This window comes from Colletotrichum chrysophilum (genome assembly GCF_026319265.1).
Source record: "Colletotrichum chrysophilum strain AFK26 chromosome Unknown scaffold_162, whole genome shotgun sequence".
Classification (NCBI taxonomy): Eukaryota; Fungi; Ascomycota; class Sordariomycetes; order Glomerellales; family Glomerellaceae; genus Colletotrichum; species Colletotrichum chrysophilum.
In genome coordinates, this window is record NW_026517449.1 from 28,935 (window position 1) to 50,423 (window position 21,489).

Here is a 21,489-nt window from a genome sequence, read left to right on the forward strand (position 1 = left end):
TGACATTTGGCCCGACTGGTTCGATCCCGTGGGCTCGTCATGCTAGTGGCGACCAAAAACAACGACCGTCGAGCCAGAGGAGGATCAAACAGGAGGGGGCCACAGCCGGACCACATTTCAATCCAGGCGATGATTGGTCTGTGCAGCGGTAAAATCGGTCAGACGGCATTTGCTGCAGTGTTGCCCAGGTTTCGTGCCCCTATTTTCCTGCAGTTGCATGGCGTTGTCACCGATGATGCGAGTTTATTTCGACTCAATTCTGCGGCTTCGACTCCAACTTTTAGAATCAAGAGATGAGTCTTCCTCTTTGGGACAGCAATAATCTTCAGCAGAACGAAGCTAGCCAGCTAGATCGTCCCGTCAGATGGCGTCTAGCTCTCGCTGGTGTGGCTTCACCCAAGACACCAGACCGTCTGATCTGAGGTCCCAAATGTGTCATCTCGTCTCAGACGCTTCAACCCCTTGCACTGACAACCAGGAACTCCAATCATGGCACATATAATGACGCAGCCGTTCCTGGCGCCCCGTCTGCGTGCTGTCTGCTGCCCGCTGCTCTCTCCCTCCATTCTGATTGACACAACCTTCCTTTCCGTTTAACCTTTTTTGTCGTGTGTTATTCTTTCTTTCTTGTTCCATTCATTTTCATTCTCCAGTGGCCGGCCACTTTTAAGCTTTGGGGTGCATTGTTCAGTGGCAGTCCTCTCGTTACGACATCGTCCCATCTAGTACCTACTCCGACGTAATATATCCCACCCGACGAGCTCCTCGAGACAACCACAGAAGGAAGACAAGAAAGAAAACTCAGTCAAGATGCACGCCTACTTCCTCGCCCAGCTCCTCCTGGCGGCCACCGCCCTCGCCAACGCCATCGCCAACCCGAACCAGGCTCCCGGCCTCGCCGTCGTCGTCCGCCAGGCCGCGCCCGTCGCCGCGAACCCGCCCTCGACCATCATGTCGTGCGCCGAGTACTCGCGCATCGCCAACCTCTCCACCGTCGGCGCCAACAGCACGTACCGCGCCACCTTCTTCGCGGCCTCGCCCAACGGCAACCAGTACAACGCCGAGGTCCTCGACACCGCCATCGCGAAGCTGCCCACCGTCATCATGGACCAGGCCCTCAATACCGCCTGCGGCAACCTGACCGCCCTCGCCCTTGTCGAGGCCGAGCGCAACTTCACCCAGCGCACCGTCCTGCAGCTGTCCAACATCCCCGTCCCGGACCCGCTCACGACCGGCCCCGTCATCGCGATCGTGTGTGCCAGTATCGTGCTCGCTGCCGGAAGCTGGGTTGCGATGCCGTAAGCGAGGGTGTTGCTGGTTGAAGAAGGAGTGCGATGGATGTGTGTGGAGGAGAGGGGATGTCGGTTGTGGATGGAATGGGTGCGGAGGGAAGTGGTCCATGTCTGCTGGGTACAGAGATCTTAATGCACCTCTTTTGCAACCAGCTGACTGGGCTATTGATGCTTCGTACGTGAGACTGGATGTCAACTATGCTTAGCGTGGTGTTTGAATACAAAGCGATACCCCCCAAACATGCTTCGTTGTATCAACTCCCGCACCGGCCAGTGTTTTCCTGGTCTATTCCTCCAGTTGGTGTTAAAGCCGACAATGTCTGAGGTGAGGGGATAAGTGATGTTGTGTGTTGTCACGTCACGTCAACGCGATATGATATGTCTTCCTGACAGCGAATTTATTGTAATAGTCTGAGCTGAAATAGTTAGCACACTCACTCCCCCAAGTTGTGATATGATACGGTTAGGGACAATATGTAATGCTTACGGCTAGTAAATGCTGGTTTTCTCCTACACACAAGGCACCATGGTAATCTTCCTCTCAATCTCTCGCCCTACAGAGGCTCCAATGCTCCCTGTCCACTAATGGGCTCAACCTCAACATCCTTCGCCAGCTTCTTCCAGCCCTTCAACCGTCTCTGATCGACCCAGTTTCCATGGACCTGAGACTTCACATGGAAAGGCAGCTGAATGAGAGCAATAGGCTTCTCGAAGTCTCTCGTATCTAGTACCACAATCTCGTTCCTGTTCGCGCCCCTCCGCTCCACCATTGCCATCACCCACCCGTCTCCTTCGGGGGCATCGTCACTCCGCGGAATGAAGATGGGCTCTTGGATGTGAGACTCGAACCCGGCGTAAAAGTACTTCGTCTGCTTGGTCTCCAAGTTCAGCATCGCCAAGCCGTTCAGCCCGTTATGTACCGTCTGCGGCTTGCCGTTCTCATCCTTGCTGATGTGGACGTTGATGAAGACGTGCTTATACTGCTTGGACAGAAACCTCTCGTCGAGGCGGGGGAACTCGGCTGGAAGATCTAGAACCATCTCCGGGTCCGCGACCTGGGTATTTCTCGGCTGCGAGAGATCCAACGTCCAGCGGACGTAGTCGGATGCTGCGTCGGGGGCTGGCAGTCTGCCGTCGTCGGTTGGGAAGAAGGGGAAGCCGTTGTCGTGCACGCGCGATGTCTCCAGGAAGACCTTGGACCCGTCTTCACTCTCCCATGCACCGCCCGTGTGGATGAGCATGCAGTTCTTCCACGGGTACACTCTGTACTCTCCGGGGCTCCAGCCGGGCGGGAGCGGCGTGGTGCTCCGGCGCGGGGCAACGATGAAGGTCGCCGGCTTGTCGTAGTCCCAGGCCCAGTGGTGCCCTCCCTTCTTCATGCGCTCTACGCTTGCGTCGAAGCACCAGAGGACCAGGATGATCCAGTTAGGTGTGATAGCGCAGTCGTGAATTGGCGCGCACCATGGTGACTTGATCCACTGCTCGTCATGCTTGACCCCTTGGCTATCAAGAGAGTAGATGACGATATCAAGAGACGCGAGGCCCTTGGCCTCGTAGCCGTAAACAACTAGTTCGTCGGTGTATGGATCCACCTTGGGGTGCGCCGTGAAGGTCTTCGTCTTGACCTGCGGCCCAAACGGATCATACTTGATGGTATCCAGTGTATGAGGGTCGACGGAGTAGGGCAGACCGCCCTCTTTCAGCGCGAGAAAGTGGTTTGCCCACAACACGAGGTTGGTGTTGGCCGTCGAGTCCACGGCCGCGCGCACGCAGGGGTGGTGCGTGTACGGGTTGCGATAGAGGCCGAACAGAGCCTTGTTGGCTTTCCGCTCTAGCTTGTAGCGCTCCGTTTCGACGTAGCGCATCTTCATGTCCACCCTGCCGTCACGGATGCGGAATGCTGAGATATTGCCATCGCCGTCGAGAGGGACGTTGCCAGGGTGCGGAGGGACGAATGGATCAGTCATGACCCGGTAGAACGTGCCGTCGATTTGCTTTGGGATCTCTCCCAACACCACGAGATCGCCAATTTCTCCCTCAAGACGACATGGCAGGTTTGAGCCAGCTAAATCGTAAGCTATAGGCCATGATGCGGTTAGCCCGTAGGCCGTATCCAAAGACGGATGACTCTCGGGAGAGTCGTCGATGCGGCTGGGAGCCATTGCGAATTATACAACCGGAGAGCGTCGATGCTGAAAAGCTCCAAGTGAACCCGATGTGGTGTTCTCGAAGCATGGTCCCGAAACTTTCAAGAACATTCCGCCCGGGGATCTCAGTCTTATACGCGAATCATCAGAATCATCAGACGACCTCATCTCGACAAAGTCATCCAAGGGTCATCAGATTCCCCCTCGGGCGCATGGCAATTCTCACAACTACCGAGACGCACCTCCTTGGCCGTACCATATTAAAGTTCCTCGGCCGAGGCCCCGTGGCCGGGCCGCAGTCCACAATCGACAGATCCCACCCCAGGATTCCCCGCATACAGGAGTGGCCGACTCGTTTGCCTGCAGCGGCACCATGGGGCCCCTACGCCGCGGCCGGCTCGCCCAACACCAACGAACGAGCTAAATATGGGACAGGGGAGCCAAGAAGATCCAAGATTATCAAGCACGGATGCAATTTTCAACCGTCATCCCATCACCCAAGTGGGCAAAATGGCAGAGCCAGCAAACCACGTCCCGCACATGGTTGCCGACAGCTAAGAAGGAGCTGACTGATACTGCTTCGACTGTCGGCCGCCGCCCTGAAACCCCATGTGACGCTGGGCTTAGACCCCAGAGCGGACACACCCTCCATGTCCTTCCCGCCGCGGCTGGCATCGCATTTTCGTCTCTTGGTATGGGGATATTAGTATTCCTCGGTCTCGTATTGGCTGGGCGGTCGCATCTGGAAGCTCTGAGGACTGCAGGGTAGGTTTCAGCGATACTACTTCGGGATCTAGCGGTCTGATGAACCCGTCGGCATGGTGCCGACTTGATGGGCCCGTGCAACGACATTTCAAGTGTGTGTTCATTCCTACGGATTGCGCGGGGCCATTGGGAGGACTGACGGATTGTTGGATGGCTCCGAGATTGAATTGCCGACGGATGACTTGTCATGAACAACATGAACAATCTCCCTTCGCCTGGGGATTATTCAAACTTCTACATCTGATGCAGGATATGCTGATTATCCTGGATTTTTGGTTAAGATGGGAGAGCTCTGCGTCACGGGAATCAGTCATCTTCTCTTGTGCATGTCCCGTGGCTGTTTTAGGCAGGCCTTGTTGCCCACGCTATCGGAACCCAGTATCAATTCAACAACGACTGCGTTGAGCAGATTTGATCATATCCCCGCCACTTGTTGTAGGCCTGTAGGCTTTTCGCAAAAAAACCAAAAATTGCTATGCAGAAGACGCCGGCGCACGGGAGGACTGAAATTCAAGTGCTTCTTAAGTACTGCAGACATAGAGGACCCCATAAATTTCAATTGAAGCCAATCTGGGGGGTAAACGCAATTGGAAGACGAGCTAAATCACGATTTCCTCCATCCGTCAAGCATTTTGATCCTGACCTCCATTATCAGCGGCGTACTCTGAGGTCTCCATGCTGCCATGCGACAATGTCTTCCCACACGTATTTGCCCGGATCGACGTTTGCAGGCGGCCCCTTCAACGTTCTCATGACATCCTCCTTTGGTTTCACAGCCCCCCACATAATCATGCTTGTAGTTGAGCTCACAGCAAGCGACAAACGTCCTACCGAAGTCGTGTAAAGCTTCGGAGGAAGTGTGACGACCGTTTCTGCGGCTTTATAGCCCGCTTCAAATGTCTTCTTCCCAGCCTGTACGGCACAACTGATTAGGCCCGAAGCGGTTGCGGCGAGACTGTCCAGAGGCCCGCTACCGGGGTTTCGTTTCCGCTTCCACTGGTCTTCCCTAAGCATATTCTCCTGATTGACCCTCATGTACTGACGCTCCCAGAGGCCGATTCGCTCCTCATGGAGTACGATTCGTACGTCAGATGGCGCACCTTTCGATTTCGGCGGTGATCTGACCCAGGCCCATCTGTCCGCCGGATTTTCCACAGGTCGCTGTTGGTCATTTTGCGGTATGTTGTCTCCCTTTTTACGGCTTCTAACATTGCCGTCGTTCATCAGCTCTCCGTCTCGTGTTACCTGGTCTTCTCCTACCTGCCGAGACTGCCACCCTTCATCGTTCGGCAGACCACAGTAAGGCATATCCGAGCGCCATGTGCCTATATTCATATCGCTCATGTGAAGATCGCTCTCGAAAGGCAGTTGTTTTGCTACGACAGAGTGAGGTCGTGCATTGTCCACATTATTCACGAAGTTAATGTTAGTCCCACTGTGAATGGAGGAAACGTTTCCACTCAGGGTTCGATGGGTGGAAAGGTACGACTGGTCCGGCCTCCTAACCCAATCATCGCGAGACGCTTCTGACTTTTCAAGAATGTAATGGCTTGACGAAAGAGCGTCGCACTTCCATTCACCTTTGTCGTCTAGGCCAAGGCCTTTATAAAGGTAACGCACTCGAACCGATGGGTGGACTAATTCGTTGGTGTTCTTGAGCCGGCTTTTCAGTGGATTGTTGTCCTCTGTACATAAGCCGGGCTCTCGATGCGCAGCTTCGCCAAAGTGTACAAGCTTCCCGACTGTCTTGTCAGCGAGCTTAGTCCAAAATTCGGCTGAGCTGATGTGTCCAAGCGCCCAAGAGCGAGGCTCGACTTCAAGATCGACTGTGCGGAAGATTCTTGTCATTTCCTCAGGATTAAACTCAACCCCTACGGAGCTCAATTGGTCGGCCATCCCTATGGCACTTATGTCAGCTATGCACAAAGATGTGCTGTTCTTGTATCGTCTTACAAGCAAAAGCGATCGTGGCCATTTGCTGATTCGCTAGTCCTCCGCCCACATCGCTATGGCTACCGCGAAACCAGACTTGGCGAAGGTGCGTGTTTTTGTTGCTGATATCCCTACTCCACAAAGTCGGCTTGAACGGCTTTCGGTACTCGTCCAAAGCCAATGCGTGGAACGCATGTTGAATGCGTTCGTGGACATCTTGGCTCCCAAATCGAATCTATCGGCTCCGTCAGTTTCGACGTACTAATCACAGTGGTGAAAAGGGCTTGCAGCCCGCAAGTATAACGAGGATTGCACGAACCTCGTCTTCGCTACGGCCCATCTTCGAGAGGCTGTATGGCATTCCAAGACTTCCAACTGTGTCCCAAACTCCTGCATTGGCGGACCATGTTAGCTCTGGCCTGTGCAACGCGGAGCACATCATGTACTCACCAACAGCCTTAACCTCGATTTCCCCAGGCACCCAAGGATCATTAATGCTTTTCAAAATTTCCCCAAGTATTGAACCATTCCTATAGTCTTTCTCTTCGCAAACAATCATCTTGTACTGAGGGAAGAAACAGGTTAGCATGTGTCTGTTAGTCAATGCAGGGGGGAATGACATACGCGAAACAACAACGTTGCGTAGAAGTCAGCCATCCCTTGAAGGCCATACCTGGCACCTGCAAGGAGAAGTTCTTTGAACCACCTCTGCCGCAATAAGTCGATATCCTGTTCTGATGTCTTCCTGTCCTCTATCCAGTCAGGGTTGGCACTGGAATATTCGTCCATCCTGTAAAGGCGATGCGAATTTTCGAGGTTAAAGCACAACAGATGCTGACTTCGGTCAAACGTGGTGGTGAACTTCCATTCCCCTGTCCTGTCATTTTTCTTACCACTTGAAAGCCAGTTCGAAAAGTTCTGATAGTCCTTGAAAATGGCCGCAAAATTGTCCAGCCCGAAGCTGTTGAGCAATCCCAACGTACAAACCATGTTAGCGACAGATCGGGCCGTAAAGGCGCCACGGGAAAATCCAGTGAAGATGAGCTCATCTCCGTAGTTGTAGTTCTCGCAGACGAAACGGTAAACATCTGCAATATCCTGGAACATGATCAATACATAAAGCTAGATCCCAAATGTGATTCTCAACTCACTGCCACTACGCCTTGTCCGAAAAGCCCACCGAGAGCTCTTGCGGTGAGGGACTGTTCTGTCCCTGCTCCCCTGTGATAATAGACCACTTGGGGCATGCCATTGCAACACTTATGAGCAACTACGGTTGCGAGACGTCCAACATTGGTCTGGATTCCCCCTTCGGTGTTGCTTCAGAAGGTGATCAGCGACAATTCAATCCAAGTCTGGGTGTCATGACGCGAGGTGGAAGCAGTCATACGAGTCATTCCAAGTCCCGTCACAGCAGATGACGATTCGCTTCCGATGAAATTCTCTGGCATCCGAGCTATGAGCGCAAGCTGTCACAGCAGTTCCTCCATCGGCAAACGCGTCCGGCGGCTTGCAGGAGGGCTTGATGATGGATCTCGTCAGGATTCCAGAAAATGTTGAATATTGAAAAGATCCCTTTGCGGCCAAGCCCCCTAGCCGAGTGAGAGAAGGGCGGGATTCGAATTATAACTGAAGACTTGAAGATCACATGTAAACGGATCCAAGGTGCAGAAAAGCCGCGCGTGTCTCAAGCCACATGAGCTGAGCCGTCGTCACAATTGACTGATATGCCGTTCACGAGAGACCATCGGAAAACACATTCCACTATTCCTCGCCAAGTCTCACACACACAAGAATGCAAAACACAGGAGGCATCGCGGGCAATTGGGCAACTTTCGTATCCCATTGCCTGAAGGATGATCCGCCATGCTTAATCTAGTTCTCGGCGTCCATCGTCCATATAGACCTGTTCCCCGACGTAGTATATGCCCTCTTGTTGAATCTCCTCCCATGAAATAGAAGTGATTGCGCTTAGTTGCGTGTGATAATTTGTTGTTTCTCCGCTCTTTCCGGTGCCCCTTTTGCCTCGAAAAAGTCTTCAATTGCTGGGAATAGTCTATATCATAAAAGAGTCTGCGACGTCCGTGACTTAGGCTTAGTAAACTTCCTATCTCGCATCAATTTAAAGCCCAATCCCATCATTGTGAAATCTGGGGACCTTGAGACGAAGCTATCGCCGCTAGCATCAAGCTGGCTCGGCGCGATCCGAATGTATCTTCAGCGGCACTTGTTGGATGCAATGTCAGATGCCATAGTGACTCTGTCCTGATACCTCCCCGTAGCATTCCTCTTAGAAGGAGCTAGTCTCAGGTGAGAGCCGTCGGCGAAGAACATAAGCGTGGCAAATCAAATGGCACATACAGTGCGATCTCATAAGCCGAATGAAAACTCAAACGACAGTGCATTTGCATCTTCATATCACCGCATGCTCGGGGATAAATGTTACATATCCCAAAGTGCCGAAGATCCCCCCGCCGGGCTCTAAATGGGCCGAGGCCGATATGAGGGCCGTCTCTGGACAAGATTGCCACGGCTACCTTTCAAGTACCGCACTTGCTAGGCGTGTCTGTCTCAAGTCGCCGGCCCGGGTCAGCTCTGTCTCATCCCGCCAACATTGAATCCGGACTGAGACTGGAATGTCAGCTTATGAGAAAAACACGCGACCCTACCAGCGCAGCCATGTGGAATTTACGTGAAGTTGCAAGTTAATGGAGGTCAAGCATTGGAACAAATCATGGACAAATGCATGAGGACCGCGTCGATCCCGCAGTAACCAGCATCAATCTTTGGATATTTGAACCTACTCATTTTGTCAAACTTCGCCGCCCAAATTCAGACCTCAAATTCGGACGGATCTTATCGATTGTGTAGAGGTCAGAACCAATCTCCATCAGGCACCAGGATCATTGCCATTTAAATATCGGCCGCAATCCATTGCCAATCAAGATGAGTCTTCGAGGGAACTAAAATAGGTTCCGGAGCGAAGCAACGGCGGAGGAGGACTTGACTGCGCTTGCGTACCCGTATTGGGTCCACGCTTGCAAGGTGAATCAAATGCCAAGCACCTCCAGTAATGCCGGCGGATTGCAACACTATTCCTACAGGCTCATAAAAAATTGGTGATGTGCACACCGAATCCCGGAGATGCTTTCCCACAGAGTACGCTGCGAGGAAGTCCAGTGAAAGACTTGATGCGGACGGCAGAGGCCGACTCTGGCGGGCCGTTCCGAGCCCGGTCTCCGTCCCGGCGCCGCGTCTCGGAGACCGAGACGGCTTGCCCTTGTTGCCCCACATCCCACTTTCCGCCCCTCCCCGACGCGATTTGCGCGCAGTCAGCATCGTACCACATTTTAGGCGCATCACTCAGGACACTTTGCGACAGCCTGGCTCTCCGGCATTTTGGAATTATCGACCTCGCTATAACCCAATATCATTCGTTGAAACCAGACACTGGAAAAAACGACTATTATGGCGTCCACATCACGCCACCTTCGCATCGGTGTTGATGTCGGCGGAACGAACACAGATGGTGTCGTTCTGGACCCTTCGCGGGCTTCGGAGCCAGATAAGGGCATTGTCGCATGGCACAAGTCACCAACAACGACAAACCCCAGCGATGGCATCAACAATGCGATCGTGACGATGTTCGAGTCTTCCAAGATCGAGCCGAGCGAGATCGCGAGCGTCACCATCGGCACCACTCACTTTGTTAATGCCCTGATTGAGAGGGATGAGACCAGATTGGCTCCCGTGGCCGTCATCAGGTTGACCAGCCAGTTTTCCAAGCACGACCCTCCTTGTTTGGACTGGCCTGAAGATCTCAGGGAGTTGATTTTGGGTCATTATGCTTTGTGCAAAGGTGGCCTGGAGGTTGATGGCGTTCTTATTTCTGATATCGATCCTGAAGAGATCAAGGCTCAATGCTCGATCATCGGTGAGAAGGGGATCAAAACCGTTGTCGTCAACGGCATCTTCAGCCCAATCGACACGACAGAGAGGCAAGAGGAGAGGGCTGCCGAAATCATACGCTCAGAGCTACCTGGCTGCACCGTTACATGCTCAAAAGACGTGGCCAATCTCGGGTTCCAGGAGCGTGAGAATGCTGCCATACTCAACGCTACAGTACTGGACTTCGCCCGCAAGACGATTCGATCCTTCCAGGAACCCATTAAGAGACTTGGTCTACACTGCCCTGTCTTCATCTCCCAGAACGACGGAACTATTCTTTCAGGGGAGATGGCTGCGAATCTTCCGATCCGGACTTTTTCCAGCGGCCCAACAAACAGCATGCGCGGAGCTGCATTCCTAGTGCAGGATCAGCTTGATGAAGCCGTCATGGTGGTTGATATCGGGGGCACAACTACCGATGTTGGTCTCTTGCAGGCAAACGGGTTTCCAAGGCAACAGGCAGCCTTTAGCGAGTTTACAGGTGTTCGCCTGAACTTCTCATGCCCAGATGTCAAGAGTATAGGACTGGGAGGTGGTTCCATTGTTCGCAAGGGCCGGGAGAGATTGACCGTAGGCCCCGACAGTGTCGGCTATAAGATCAAGACTGAAGCTCTAGTCTTTGGTGGTTCTACTCTCACTGCGACGGACTGCACCGTGTTAGCTAACGGAGGGAAGCCATCAGCGCTGTCTATCGGCGATGCGAGCTTGGTCAAGGGCGCAGTTGACGCCGAAGAACTATCTCAATTCACTAAGATCGTCCAAAGCAAGATCGAGAAGGTTATCGACACGATGAAAACTTCGCCCAACGATATTCCGGTTCTTCTTGTGGGTGGTGGTGCTGTCATCGCGCCGAATGAGCTTCGTGGGGCTAGCAAAGTCTTGAAACCCGAGTGGGCTGGAGTCGCCAACGCCATCGGTGCGGCTATTGCACGCGTCAGTGCTACCATTGACACTGTCAAATCGACTGAGTCCAGAACAAGCCAGGAGATATTGAGTGAGGTGGAGCAAGAGGTCAAAGAGAAGGCTGTTGCCGCAGGGGCAGTCCCATCGTCGGTCCAGATTGTGGACGTGGACACAATACCCTTGGCCGTGAGTATACCAAGTCCACAGTAGGAGAAGTCTTGACTAACAATCACAGTACATTGCCAACAAGTCGCGATTCATTGTGCGCGCTGCCGGCGACTTTGACTTTTCCAGGACGGATCTGGCCTCCATACCATTTAGCGATGAAGATGACACGCCTCAGGATTACACCACATATTCTCGTGCCAAGAAGACGTCTAGAGTCAGGGACAAGAAAGACGTTGATGTTTTGAAATATAAGCCAAGAGTTGAAGATCGCGTCTGGTACATCAGCGAAACAGATCTGGACTGGATCAGTATCGGATGTTACATCCTCGGAACGGGAGGAGGCGGGTCTCCTTACTCGCAACAGATCATCCTGCGCGAGAAGCTCCGCAAGGGTGCCGTTGTGAGGGTCGTAAACCCTGCTGATATTCCCGATGAGGCGGTCGTCGGCTGCGGGGGTTACGCCGGGTCACCCACCGTGGCTATTGAGAAGAAGTCCGCGGACGAGATGCAAGAGGCACAGACAGAGATGTGCAAGCACATCGGAAAGCCGCCGACGCACATGATTGCGGTTGAAATTGGGGGCGCCAATGGCCTGCAGAGCATGATGATTGGCTCCAGCACCAACATGGATGTTCCTGCAGTCGATGGCGACTGGATGGGCAGGGCGTACCCGACAAAATGGCAAACAACACCGGTTGTCTTCAACGAGCGAAGCCCCATCTGGACGCCAGTCACGATGAGTGACGGTAATGGAGCGATTGTCACTATGTCGCGCGCATCTTCAGACAAGCAGGTTGAACGTGTCATGAGGGCTGCCTTAGCAGAGATGGGCTCACAGGTTGCTGTTGCCGACCCTCCCGTGACTGGGGCAGAGACCAAGAGATGGGTAGTTGAGCATACACTCTCTCAGTCTTGGAGGATTGGTCGCGCTGTGGCTAAGGCCAGGAAGCTCAACCGCGTGGACAACGTTGCCGAGATGATCATTGAGGAGTGCGGTGGTTCAACTGGAGCCAAGGTTCTGTTCAAAGGCAAGATCGTTGGCGTGGAGAGAGTATTAAGTAAGGGACATGTCTATGGCGAATGCATAATCGAAGGTGCAGATGTGTCTGGTTCAGATGAACCCGGCCATCAGAGATCCCAGCAGTATAAAGGGTTTGTTAAGATTCCCTTCAAGAACGAGAACATCGCCGCAGTCAAGAACGCCTCAGCTACGTCAACAGAGGAAGCAGGCAAGGAGAAGCAAGAAGATGTGCTTGCCCTGGTGCCGGACCTCATCGCCGTTATCGACGCTCAAAACGGCGAAGCGATCGGAACGCCCGAGTACAGATATGGACTGCTCGTCATTGTGCTGGGAATTGCCGCCAGCGACAAGTGGACTGGGTCTGCTAGGGGTCTTGAAATCGGGGGTCCCGAGTCGTTCGGCTTTTCTCACTTGAAGTATGAGCCTTTGGGCACCTTCGTTAAGCCTCGGAGCGTGATTGACGAATTTGACACCAAGACCAAGGAGGGTTGCATGTGCGGCAAATGCAAGGATCTGGGCTGGTAGACGATGGAACTTACAAAGCAACAGCCATAGCCTCACTGCGGAGGTGGGCATCTTCCCCAGCTTGTTTGTTCAACTTCTAGAAACAGGAAATAGAACCGATACCACACCCGGGTTTCTAAACTGACTAGTGCAAACGGGGCTTACTCGGCGAAGCTGACATGCTTCTGACATTCAGCTGAGCGATTCAGCTGGGTGTGGACCGGGAAGGCACACCTAACAGCTGCTCAAACGCCTGCCGAACTTCCAAACAAACGAATACCCGCTCTGGGGAAACAGTTCCAAAACGTTCACTAGATCGGACAAACTGTCTGGCAAACATGAATCAACAGCCCTGCCATACTTCGTCGCCAAGAGCTATCATCCCTGACCTCGGGACCGACATTTTCAGCCGCTGTCAACGGGCGTATCTGCCGTGGCGATGAACCGAGTACGATTGCCGTGGGCCGGACACGCCGCTCCGTCCATAGGGCCAACAGAGCCGCGCATATCACAAGCGCCACTGCAACTCCAAGCCAACCGCTCGACATCGGATCATGAAGTCGCACCCGACGCGGTTTCGCAATGCAATATCAAACTCAGCAGCATCGTTCGTCCATTCTCATCTTTTCTTCCAAACTTCCACAATGGCATTCTCGAAGCACGGAATCATGCAAGTTGCCGCTGTCGGAGCAGCTGGAAACAAAGCCCGCCCTCCCTCCGCTTTGGTAACAGATCCGGACTATGGGGTGGCGGACGCCAAGCCCATCCACCACAGACCAAAGTATCCTGACTCGGTGAGGCGGTGGGAGAGATACAACAGGAAACGACAGCGAAGTCTAAACGACAGAGAAAAAAATCTTTTGGTTTCTGATTTGAAACGGGTGGCTTCACGAATGAGATATTTGGATGGAAACGCCGTTCGACCCGTTGTTAGAGTTTCTCCTGCAGACTTGGCCTGACAGTGCTAAGATCTCCGTCCAAGCGGGGGATGTCTCGATCAATGCGACGATAGATCGAAAATCTCCCGAACGATTGCCGCCTACGACGCTATCTAGATTGTCAATAGAATCATCATAGATATCAATCAAAATGTAGGAAAGAAGCATAGAAGAAAGGTTGTGATTCCTACGATACGCGTTGTTGCGGGGTAGTCCAGCCGCGAGATATTCATCCACTGTTCTCTCAGTGCGCCATGATGCCCAATGATTGCCTCATCATGACCCTGCAGGACATCCTGAGGAGAGCTCGGAGAAACCTTACTCGAACTTGAGACCAAATTTAGCTTTGACGTCTAGTCACGTGGTCGCAGAGACACCCATTATCCTATTCATACATGCCATGATCCGGACGAAATTTTAGGAGGTCTGGTGCAGACGGCTTCTCTCCATCGGACTTCACTTCACCTCACCAAAACTCTCCCTCAGCGACCGAAGGCCGGCAGCAATGTGGGCTGAATTGTGGTCTTTCCATGGCTTCGCAGCGGTCTTTCGCTGGCTGCTTATGCCAAACACCCATCTGCCATCTCTATCACACGCAGCGTCCGGAGCAGCCCACCAGGCACAGGCTTGGGTGAGCGGCATAGTCGACTTCAACAAGAACGCGGCAGAGATTCTCGACGATGACGGCTGGGATCCGTTACAATATGTCGACCCGCTCATCGGCTCACGCAATGGAGGAAATGTTTTCGTCGGCGCGACCTTGCCGTACGGTATGGCAAAGGCCTCGCCGGATACAAACAGCAGTTCTAACCAAGGCGGATTCACTCTTGACGGCAACCCCATCACCGGCTTCTCTAGCATGCACGACTCTGGTACCGGCGGCTCACCATCTCTGGGAAACTTCCCGCTGTTCGCCTACACGACATGTCCCAGCGGCGTCATCAACTTTTGCACGTTCCCCAAGAAGTCGAGAGCCAAGTACGGATACTTCCACCAGAAAGATGTCCAAGCGAAGCCCGGGTTGATGAACATTACACTGAAGGACGGCATTCAGGTCGAGATGACGACAACGCATCGCACTTCACTGTTCAGATTCACCTTCCCGCAACAAGGACAGCCTCTCATTCTTCAAGACCTTTCCGATCTCTCAGATTCGAGGCAAGACAATGCCACGATCAAGGTTGATGCCCGGTCTGGACGCATTACAGGAACCGCTCGCTTCAATCCTAGCTTCGGTGTTGGCTCATACGTTCTTCACTTCTGTACCGACTTCCAGGGTGCCGAAATCCTCGACAACGGAGTCTTCGTCGACAGCCGTGCTAGCGCGGATGTGAAGAATATGACGATTGCTCGATCAATCAATGGGTACCCCATCCCGGGAGGAGCTTTCGTTCGATTCAAGTCGGCAGAGCAACCCATCACCGCCCGTGTGGCGACGAGCTTTCACAGCACCGAGCGGGCTTGCGCTCATGCAACGGCTGAGATCCCCGACTACAACGTTGAGCGGGTGTACAAAGAAGCCAAGAGAGCTTGGAAGAAGAAACTTAGCCCCATCAAGGTTTCTACCGACCGTGTAGACGAGAAGTTTGCGCGAAACTTCTACAGTGGCATTTACAGGACCATGGTCAACCCTCAGAACTACACCGGAGAGAACCCCCTGTGGAGGAGCAGGGAGCCCTACTGGGATTCCTTCTACTGCCTTTGGGACTCCTTCCGCTCACAGATTCCATTTTTGATCATCTTAGATCCCACCGCTGTGACTGAGATGGTGAGATCCCTGATCGATACCTATGTCCACGTTGGTTGGCTGCCAGACTGCCGGATGAGTCTGTGCAAGGGTCTCACCCAGGGTGGATCAAACGCAGACAATGTTCTAGCAGATGCCTATGTCAAAGGCATCAATGATGGAATTGACTGGGATCTCGGCTATGAAGCAATGGTAAAGGACGCTGAAGAAGAGCCATATGATTGGAGTGTCCATGGTCGCGGTGGCTTGGCCAGCTGGAACAGACTCGGCTACATCCCAGTCCAGGACTTTGATGTCAAAGGATTCGGAACCCTCACCCGGAGCATTTCTAGAACGCTGGAGTACAGCTACAACGACTTCAGCATTGCCCAGGTGGCGTACGGGCTGGGCAAGGACGACGATAAGCAGAAGTATCTGGACTCTAGTCACAACTGGCGATACCTGTACAAGCAGGACCAGAAGTCATCGTTCTTCAACGGCACGGACACTGGATTCAGAGGCTTCTTCCAGCCCAAGTTCCTGAACCAGACCTGGGCATACCAGAACCCGCTGAACTGCAGTAACCTCGACGGCGCCAGCTCTTGTTCTCTGCAGAACAACGGGCCTGAAACTTATGAGAGCAGTGCTTGGGAGTATGGATTGTAAGTGATCTTGAATTAATGCGATTTGGCCACATGAGTTGACTGACCATCTTTGATAGCTTTGTTCCGCACGACCAGGCAACCTTGATCAACACATATGGTGGTCCGGATGCATTCGTCAAGAGACTTGACTTCTTGCATGATCAGAACATCACCTATATCGGCAACGAGCCTTCGTTCCTTACGGTCTTCCAGTACCACTATGCCGGGCGCCCTGCTCTCTCCGCCAGGCGTGCGCACTTCTACGTCCCATCCTTCTTCTCAACTGCGCCCGACGGTCTCCCTGGCAACGATGACAGCGGAGCTATGGGCTCTTTCGTGGCCTTCACTATGATGGGACTCTTCCCGAACCCTGGCCAAGACGTCTACCTCATCACCCCGCCCTTCTTTGAGAGTGTGGAGATCAAGCACCCCCAGACAGGCAAGACAGCCAAGATCCGCAACGTCAATTTCGATCCCACGTACCGGAGAATCTACATTCAAAGCGCCACCTTGAATGGAGAGCCGTACAGGAAGAATTGGCTGAACCACACCTTCTTTACGGAGGGTATGGAGTTGGTGTTGACATTGGGCCGACGTGAAAGCGACTGGGGTACGAGGATTCATGATCTGCCACCCAGCCTGGGCGAGTACAAGGGTTTCAATAGAACATTCCCCTCGGCGATAGTGTCAAACAGAACTACTAGACGATCAGAGGCTCTGTACGAGGGAGAATTCGAGAACGAAGGCGCGAACTTTGGCGGTATATAGAGGCAGCCACTGGAAAAGGCTCGTTTTGTATTATAACTCTATATTCAAGAACCATGTTTGGTATAGTGTGCAGTTCGCATCGTTCTGTTCACAATGTAGATATCATAGCGGTGGAGATAGGATTTGACTGTGCATTCGACATGCCACGATTCCTATTTTCTAGCTGACGAGCCAAATTAGAACATGTCAACTGGCGTCTTCATGCTATTAGTTCCAATGTAATGCCTGTTGGGAGTAAACCTCTTTCTTGTTGGTGGGAATATCATCAAACAGAGACGCCTTAATCAGAGCCTTGTCCGGGATGGAAGGCGAAGTGGTTTTGATGGGGCTTCGCAGGTGGTTAGTACCTCAATAACATCTAGCCAGGCGAATTAATTCTCACCTTCCGCAGTTCTTGCAAAAGAATCGCTGCACGGGCAGCTCAATTAGCAGATAACTCTTTCTCACATTGAGGCTTACTCACGTGCACAGTGTTCCCGGAATTGGTGTTGTGGTCAAGGTACTCTGACAGAGTCTTCTTTTCATCCTCAATTTCCCATTGGCCGTCGTCAATGAAAAGGTTCATGGAAAATGCTGTCAATGTTAGTTGACGCAATTAATCAGCTGTCAAATAAGCTTACGGCCACCCGCACGCTTGCAGTTCGAGCTGTGTGAAGAGGGATGATGTCAGTCTCTCCACTTTCTCCGCGCAGGATCATATTGCTTGACGCACCAATGGCAAACAACGACTTGCTCCGGCTTCTTCTTCAACACCACCTTGATGGAACCACAGTTGCAGTGACCAATGTAGTTATCCATACTGACTTAGTTGATTGAGATGTGTGCGTGCAGTTGTTGTGCACTTTTCGGCTTCCCTGGATTTCCTTCTTCGCCGAGTGTTGCTGTTACCGATGGGTTTGGGGGACCGCGGACTGGCTTAAATCTGCCAGGCGGGTAAACCTTCCAACATTCCGATGACGAATCAGATTCCTGAGTCAGTTATTACGGAATCAACATGACGAGCATTTGGTTTTAACTCCGGCCTAGTTCAGCGAAACTTGTTTCCACAGACACAAATGGCATGCGGGGGAAGAGGGGAAAGACACATCGTGGCAGGGGGAATGTGGGCATCATCGCGACGTGATTAGTGCGCTGGCATGGTCTGATCTTCTCCACCACGGGCGCTAGGGCGGAATGCGGGCGGAATGGATGCGGAAACTATCTTTAAACATTCCGTAATGCAGTCTAAGGTCTCGGACTCCTTTTTATGTATGTGTAGTGTCGTTATCCAATGTGCTAACCATCGGCCCGAATCTTTCACGTCCAATCACTCCACTTGGTTCCCTGCCAGTAGACGTTCCCTTCGTGTTCAAATTGGGGTCCTTCGGCGTCAACAATGTGACCCAGTTCACAACGATCAAACTCAACACGCGCCTGCTGAATGTAAAATTCGTCGAACCTCGGCGACAAGGCTTCTCGAAGGCTAGCAACGTTACCCTGGGGGTGAAGTGCTCTCCACGGCTGGGAGCATGTTGAACCCTTGCACGACTTGAGAACGAAGAGAAGAGAATCAAGCCTTGGGATGAGCTTCTTGAGAGGGTATCCTAGCACCGTGGCACGTGCTGCAAGGGCAGCTTCATCGTCGTGTAAGAGGTTATGCAGCTGACCAGGATCAGTCTGCGAAGGGTATGGTCAGCCTTCTTCCAAAGGACATGAATAGGTGTTGAACTTACAGTCATATCATAGAGCTCGTGCTCATTGGTGCACCATACAGAATAGTAGAGATTGTAACCCTCGCCAACAACACGCAAAGCCTTGTAGGTGTTGTTGAAGATCCGCTTGGTGTCATCGCCGTTGAAACCGAACTTGCTCTCGGTGATGGCCCATCCCCAGTACTCAACGTTAACGTGCTCGCGGGTCAAGGGAGACTCTGCAAGCTCCTTCGTCGACAATGGGATGGGAGCTCCGTCAAAGTCTGCGCGGAGAGGCGCGCCTGCCAGTGACAAGATTGTGGGTACGAGATCGACATGAGCTGTGACGGCTTCCGTGACACCTCCCTTTGGCACTCCGGGGCCACGAATAATCAGCGGAATATTGATGTCCGTCTCATAACCACATTCCTTTCCGGGCTGCAGCCGGTGCTGGCTAATGTGGTATCCGTTGTCAGTTGTGTAAAAGATGTAGGTATTGTCCAGCAAGCCGTGCTTTTCGAGCTTGTCGATGAGTCCATCAACAAGCTCGTCCACAGCCTGGAGCGCACGAAGACGACCTCGGTAGTGCTCATCGTTGTATTCCACATTCTCATCACTCAGCTTAGGCTGGCGACGAATCCAATCAGCGCCGGACGGCTTGTCCGGGTTGAAGTTTTCCGTACGCGGCACCTTGGCGTCGGGGAAAAGCTTCTCGTGTCTCTTGGCAGCCTTTGGAATACTGGTCCTGAACTTGTCGTCGGAAACGGGAACGTCGTCGTCCGGTCCCTTTACGGGAAGAAGGACGCTAGAGTTCACGTTGCTGTGTGGGGCGATGGGAGCTACGGCCAGGAAGAAAGGCTTGCCAGCTTCAACAGCATCATCGAGAAAGTCATATGCCTTCTGAGCAACGAGGTCGGTTGAATATTCGCCTAGGTGGTTGACTGGCTTGTCCTTGTTGCGTTGGAATGTGGCATTCCAGTAGTCGTAGGTGTTAGGATCAAGGAGGAAATCCTACATCGTGTTAGAAACGGGCCAGTATTCGCTATCCGCGGTCTGCATCAAGTTTTGGGTCAACGTACGGATCCATTCCAACCCTTCAGGTGAGGACTGTCGTAGTTCCAAACAGTATGAGCGTTAAACATCTTTCCAGTGTAGAAAGTACTGTATCCCACATCTTGCAGCCAGATCGGCAGGTAATTCTCATTGTGACCATTCTTCACGAAAATCGGGAATCCGCCTGTAAAGTGCTGTCAGTAACCATCGCCAAACTAACGGGTACAACCTGAGCTTTTTGTTGCATGCGCGCCAGAGCCTGAGCTCAGCCGATCGGTGCATGGGGCAACTCACCATAGGGAGGATTGAGATCCGTCACATTGGTGTTGTGAGCCAACTTGCCGGTCCAAAGACTAGCTCGTGATGGGCAGCAGACAGCAGTAGTGCAGAAATGCTTCTTATAGAGAGTTCCCTGCTCAATGAGGCGCTTTTGAATGAGAGGTATGTACTCGAGAGAGTTCATGTGAAGATCTTGGTCATCGGTAAGAACAAAGACGATGTTTGGTCGGGAGGATGATGAAATGGGATCCCGGTCCGGGCCGACGAGCGGAGTCTGAGCATCGCTAGCCGCAGTAGCGAAGCTGCTCGAGAGCACAAGGGCCGCAGAGGCCAGTATTGACGACCGTAGCTGCATTTCGAAAGACCAACTCAAAAGAACTGAGCTCTAACCCCAATTGATTTGCCAGGACGTTTTGGATTTGATGCAAGAGAAGAGTCAAATTTTGTCTGTACACTTGAAACTTAAGCTACAACGGGCCTGACTAAGCCCCCGCGACCCGACCCGAGATGCTGTTCGCCGGATGTTATCTACCGCTAATGGCCGGCGAGCGAGTTCCGATGGCGTGCTCCGGCCCCAGTATCGCAACAGCGAAATCCACATACCCCCACCGACCGCGGAGAACCATGGTTCTGCGATGTGGCTGCGAACCTCACTCAAGACTGATTGATTGTGATGCAATACCAGGATAGTCATGTGACGAGTGCGAATGTTGGATGACATAGTGCAACCGCAACTGATGTCCCTGCAAAACTTGATGAAAACAGCCACGGCGTCGGACTTGGCCATCCCCTTTCAATGGACTCATGGCACTACAACAGAGACCAGATGTCGGCATCAATCATTGCTTCTACCTCAAATATTTCAATGACGTCTAAGGAGAAGCAGAAAGGTGTTCTGCAGCATGAACGATCCTCGCGCACTTCATTCGACATAATTGAGAACTGAAAGGTATCATGGATTCTTCAAGACTACTTGACGAGGATCCTTGTGAATGGGTGGTGATGGTATTTGCATATGTCATGCCGACGATTCTAGCGCAAGGTACTCTTATGTGATATCTTTGACCATGAGCACAGGATAGCGCTATTAATTCTGCGTTGGGTATAGACTGTGTAAGCCGCGTCTCAAACAACATTCATCCGCCGTGTTGTTCAGCGGCTTGGAAACAGGAGAATAGGAAATAACCATAGAGATGAATATGCACATGTACGGAAACAGTCATAACAGAGATTGGATCTTTTCTTTTGTAGTTTACTAAAAGTTTACGCCATTATGATATTCGCATTGACCTAGCCGTTGTCTAATTGCTGTTGTGAAAAGGTCAACTGACTAGGTAACTCCTTAATTGCGCGCAGTGTGATCTGAGTGATTCTCACTCGAACCCTGTTCGCTCACATGCTATTTCAACGGTATTACACACCGCCATGCTTCAACTAAGTAACATCATCGCTTCCAGAATATTCAAAGCTTGACACGAAGCCAGAGTAGCCCTAGGCCTTGTAGCCTGCAACTCGGTCTTCTACTTGGGTAGCAGGATGGGCTTTAAGTGCAGGACGGCACGATGTGTTGCTCACCTAGCCCCGCTATTCTTTTTTACTCTACACCAACTTCCATACAGAGATATTCGTGGCGAACCTAAATAGAGTGAGCCAAGTATCGGGTTGCGTTCAACGGCACTAACGTTGGCGAAGTGTGGCACAGCCCGCAAACATGATTCTCAGGGACTATAT

General features: G+C 52.4%; 6 protein-coding genes across 6 annotated transcripts; 3 read left to right on the top strand and 3 right to left on the bottom strand.

Moving 5' to 3' along the window:
• Positions 1-810: 810 nt before the first annotated feature.
• On the top strand, positions 811-1,302 carry COL26b_012082 (uncharacterized protein; the record flags this gene model as incomplete). Its single annotated transcript, XM_053184734.1, has 1 exon — positions 811-1,302. The coding sequence occupies one exon, from the start codon at positions 811-813 to the stop codon at positions 1,300-1,302; it is 492 nt and encodes a 163-aa protein (XP_053031313.1).
• A 544-nt stretch (positions 1,303-1,846) lies between these two features.
• COL26b_012083 (uncharacterized protein) lies at positions 1,847-3,454 on the bottom strand (the record flags this gene model as incomplete). The annotated part of the gene is made up of 1 exon (XM_053184735.1): positions 1,847-3,454. The coding sequence occupies one exon, from the start codon at positions 3,452-3,454 to the stop codon at positions 1,847-1,849; it is 1,608 nt and encodes a 535-aa protein (XP_053031314.1).
• A 6,150-nt stretch (positions 3,455-9,604) lies between these two features.
• Positions 9,605-12,701, top strand: COL26b_012084 (uncharacterized protein; the record flags this gene model as incomplete). The annotated part of the gene is made up of 2 exons (XM_053184736.1): positions 9,605-11,173; positions 11,223-12,701. 2 exons carry the CDS (start codon positions 9,605-9,607, stop codon positions 12,699-12,701), a joined length of 3,048 nt encoding a protein of 1,015 aa, XP_053031315.1.
• Positions 12,702-14,123: 1,422 nt separating this feature from the next.
• On the top strand, positions 14,124-16,756 carry COL26b_012085 (uncharacterized protein; the record flags this gene model as incomplete). The annotated part of the gene is made up of 2 exons (XM_053184737.1): positions 14,124-16,006; positions 16,066-16,756. The coding sequence occupies 2 exons, from the start codon at positions 14,124-14,126 to the stop codon at positions 16,754-16,756; spliced, it is 2,574 nt and encodes an 857-aa protein (XP_053031316.1).
• A 207-nt stretch (positions 16,757-16,963) lies between these two features.
• COL26b_012086 (uncharacterized protein) lies at positions 16,964-17,554 on the bottom strand (the record flags this gene model as incomplete). The annotated part of the gene is made up of 5 exons (XM_053184738.1): positions 16,964-17,084; positions 17,139-17,164; positions 17,220-17,329; positions 17,377-17,402; positions 17,469-17,554. 5 exons carry the CDS (start codon positions 17,552-17,554, stop codon positions 16,964-16,966), a joined length of 369 nt encoding a protein of 122 aa, XP_053031317.1.
• Positions 17,555-18,052: 498 nt separating this feature from the next.
• Positions 18,053-20,113, bottom strand: COL26b_012087 (uncharacterized protein; the record flags this gene model as incomplete). Its single annotated transcript, XM_053184739.1, has 4 exons — positions 18,053-18,412; positions 18,469-19,437; positions 19,506-19,663; positions 19,774-20,113. 4 exons carry the CDS (start codon positions 20,111-20,113, stop codon positions 18,053-18,055), a joined length of 1,827 nt encoding a protein of 608 aa, XP_053031318.1.
• Between the last annotated feature and the right edge of the window lie 1,376 nt (positions 20,114-21,489).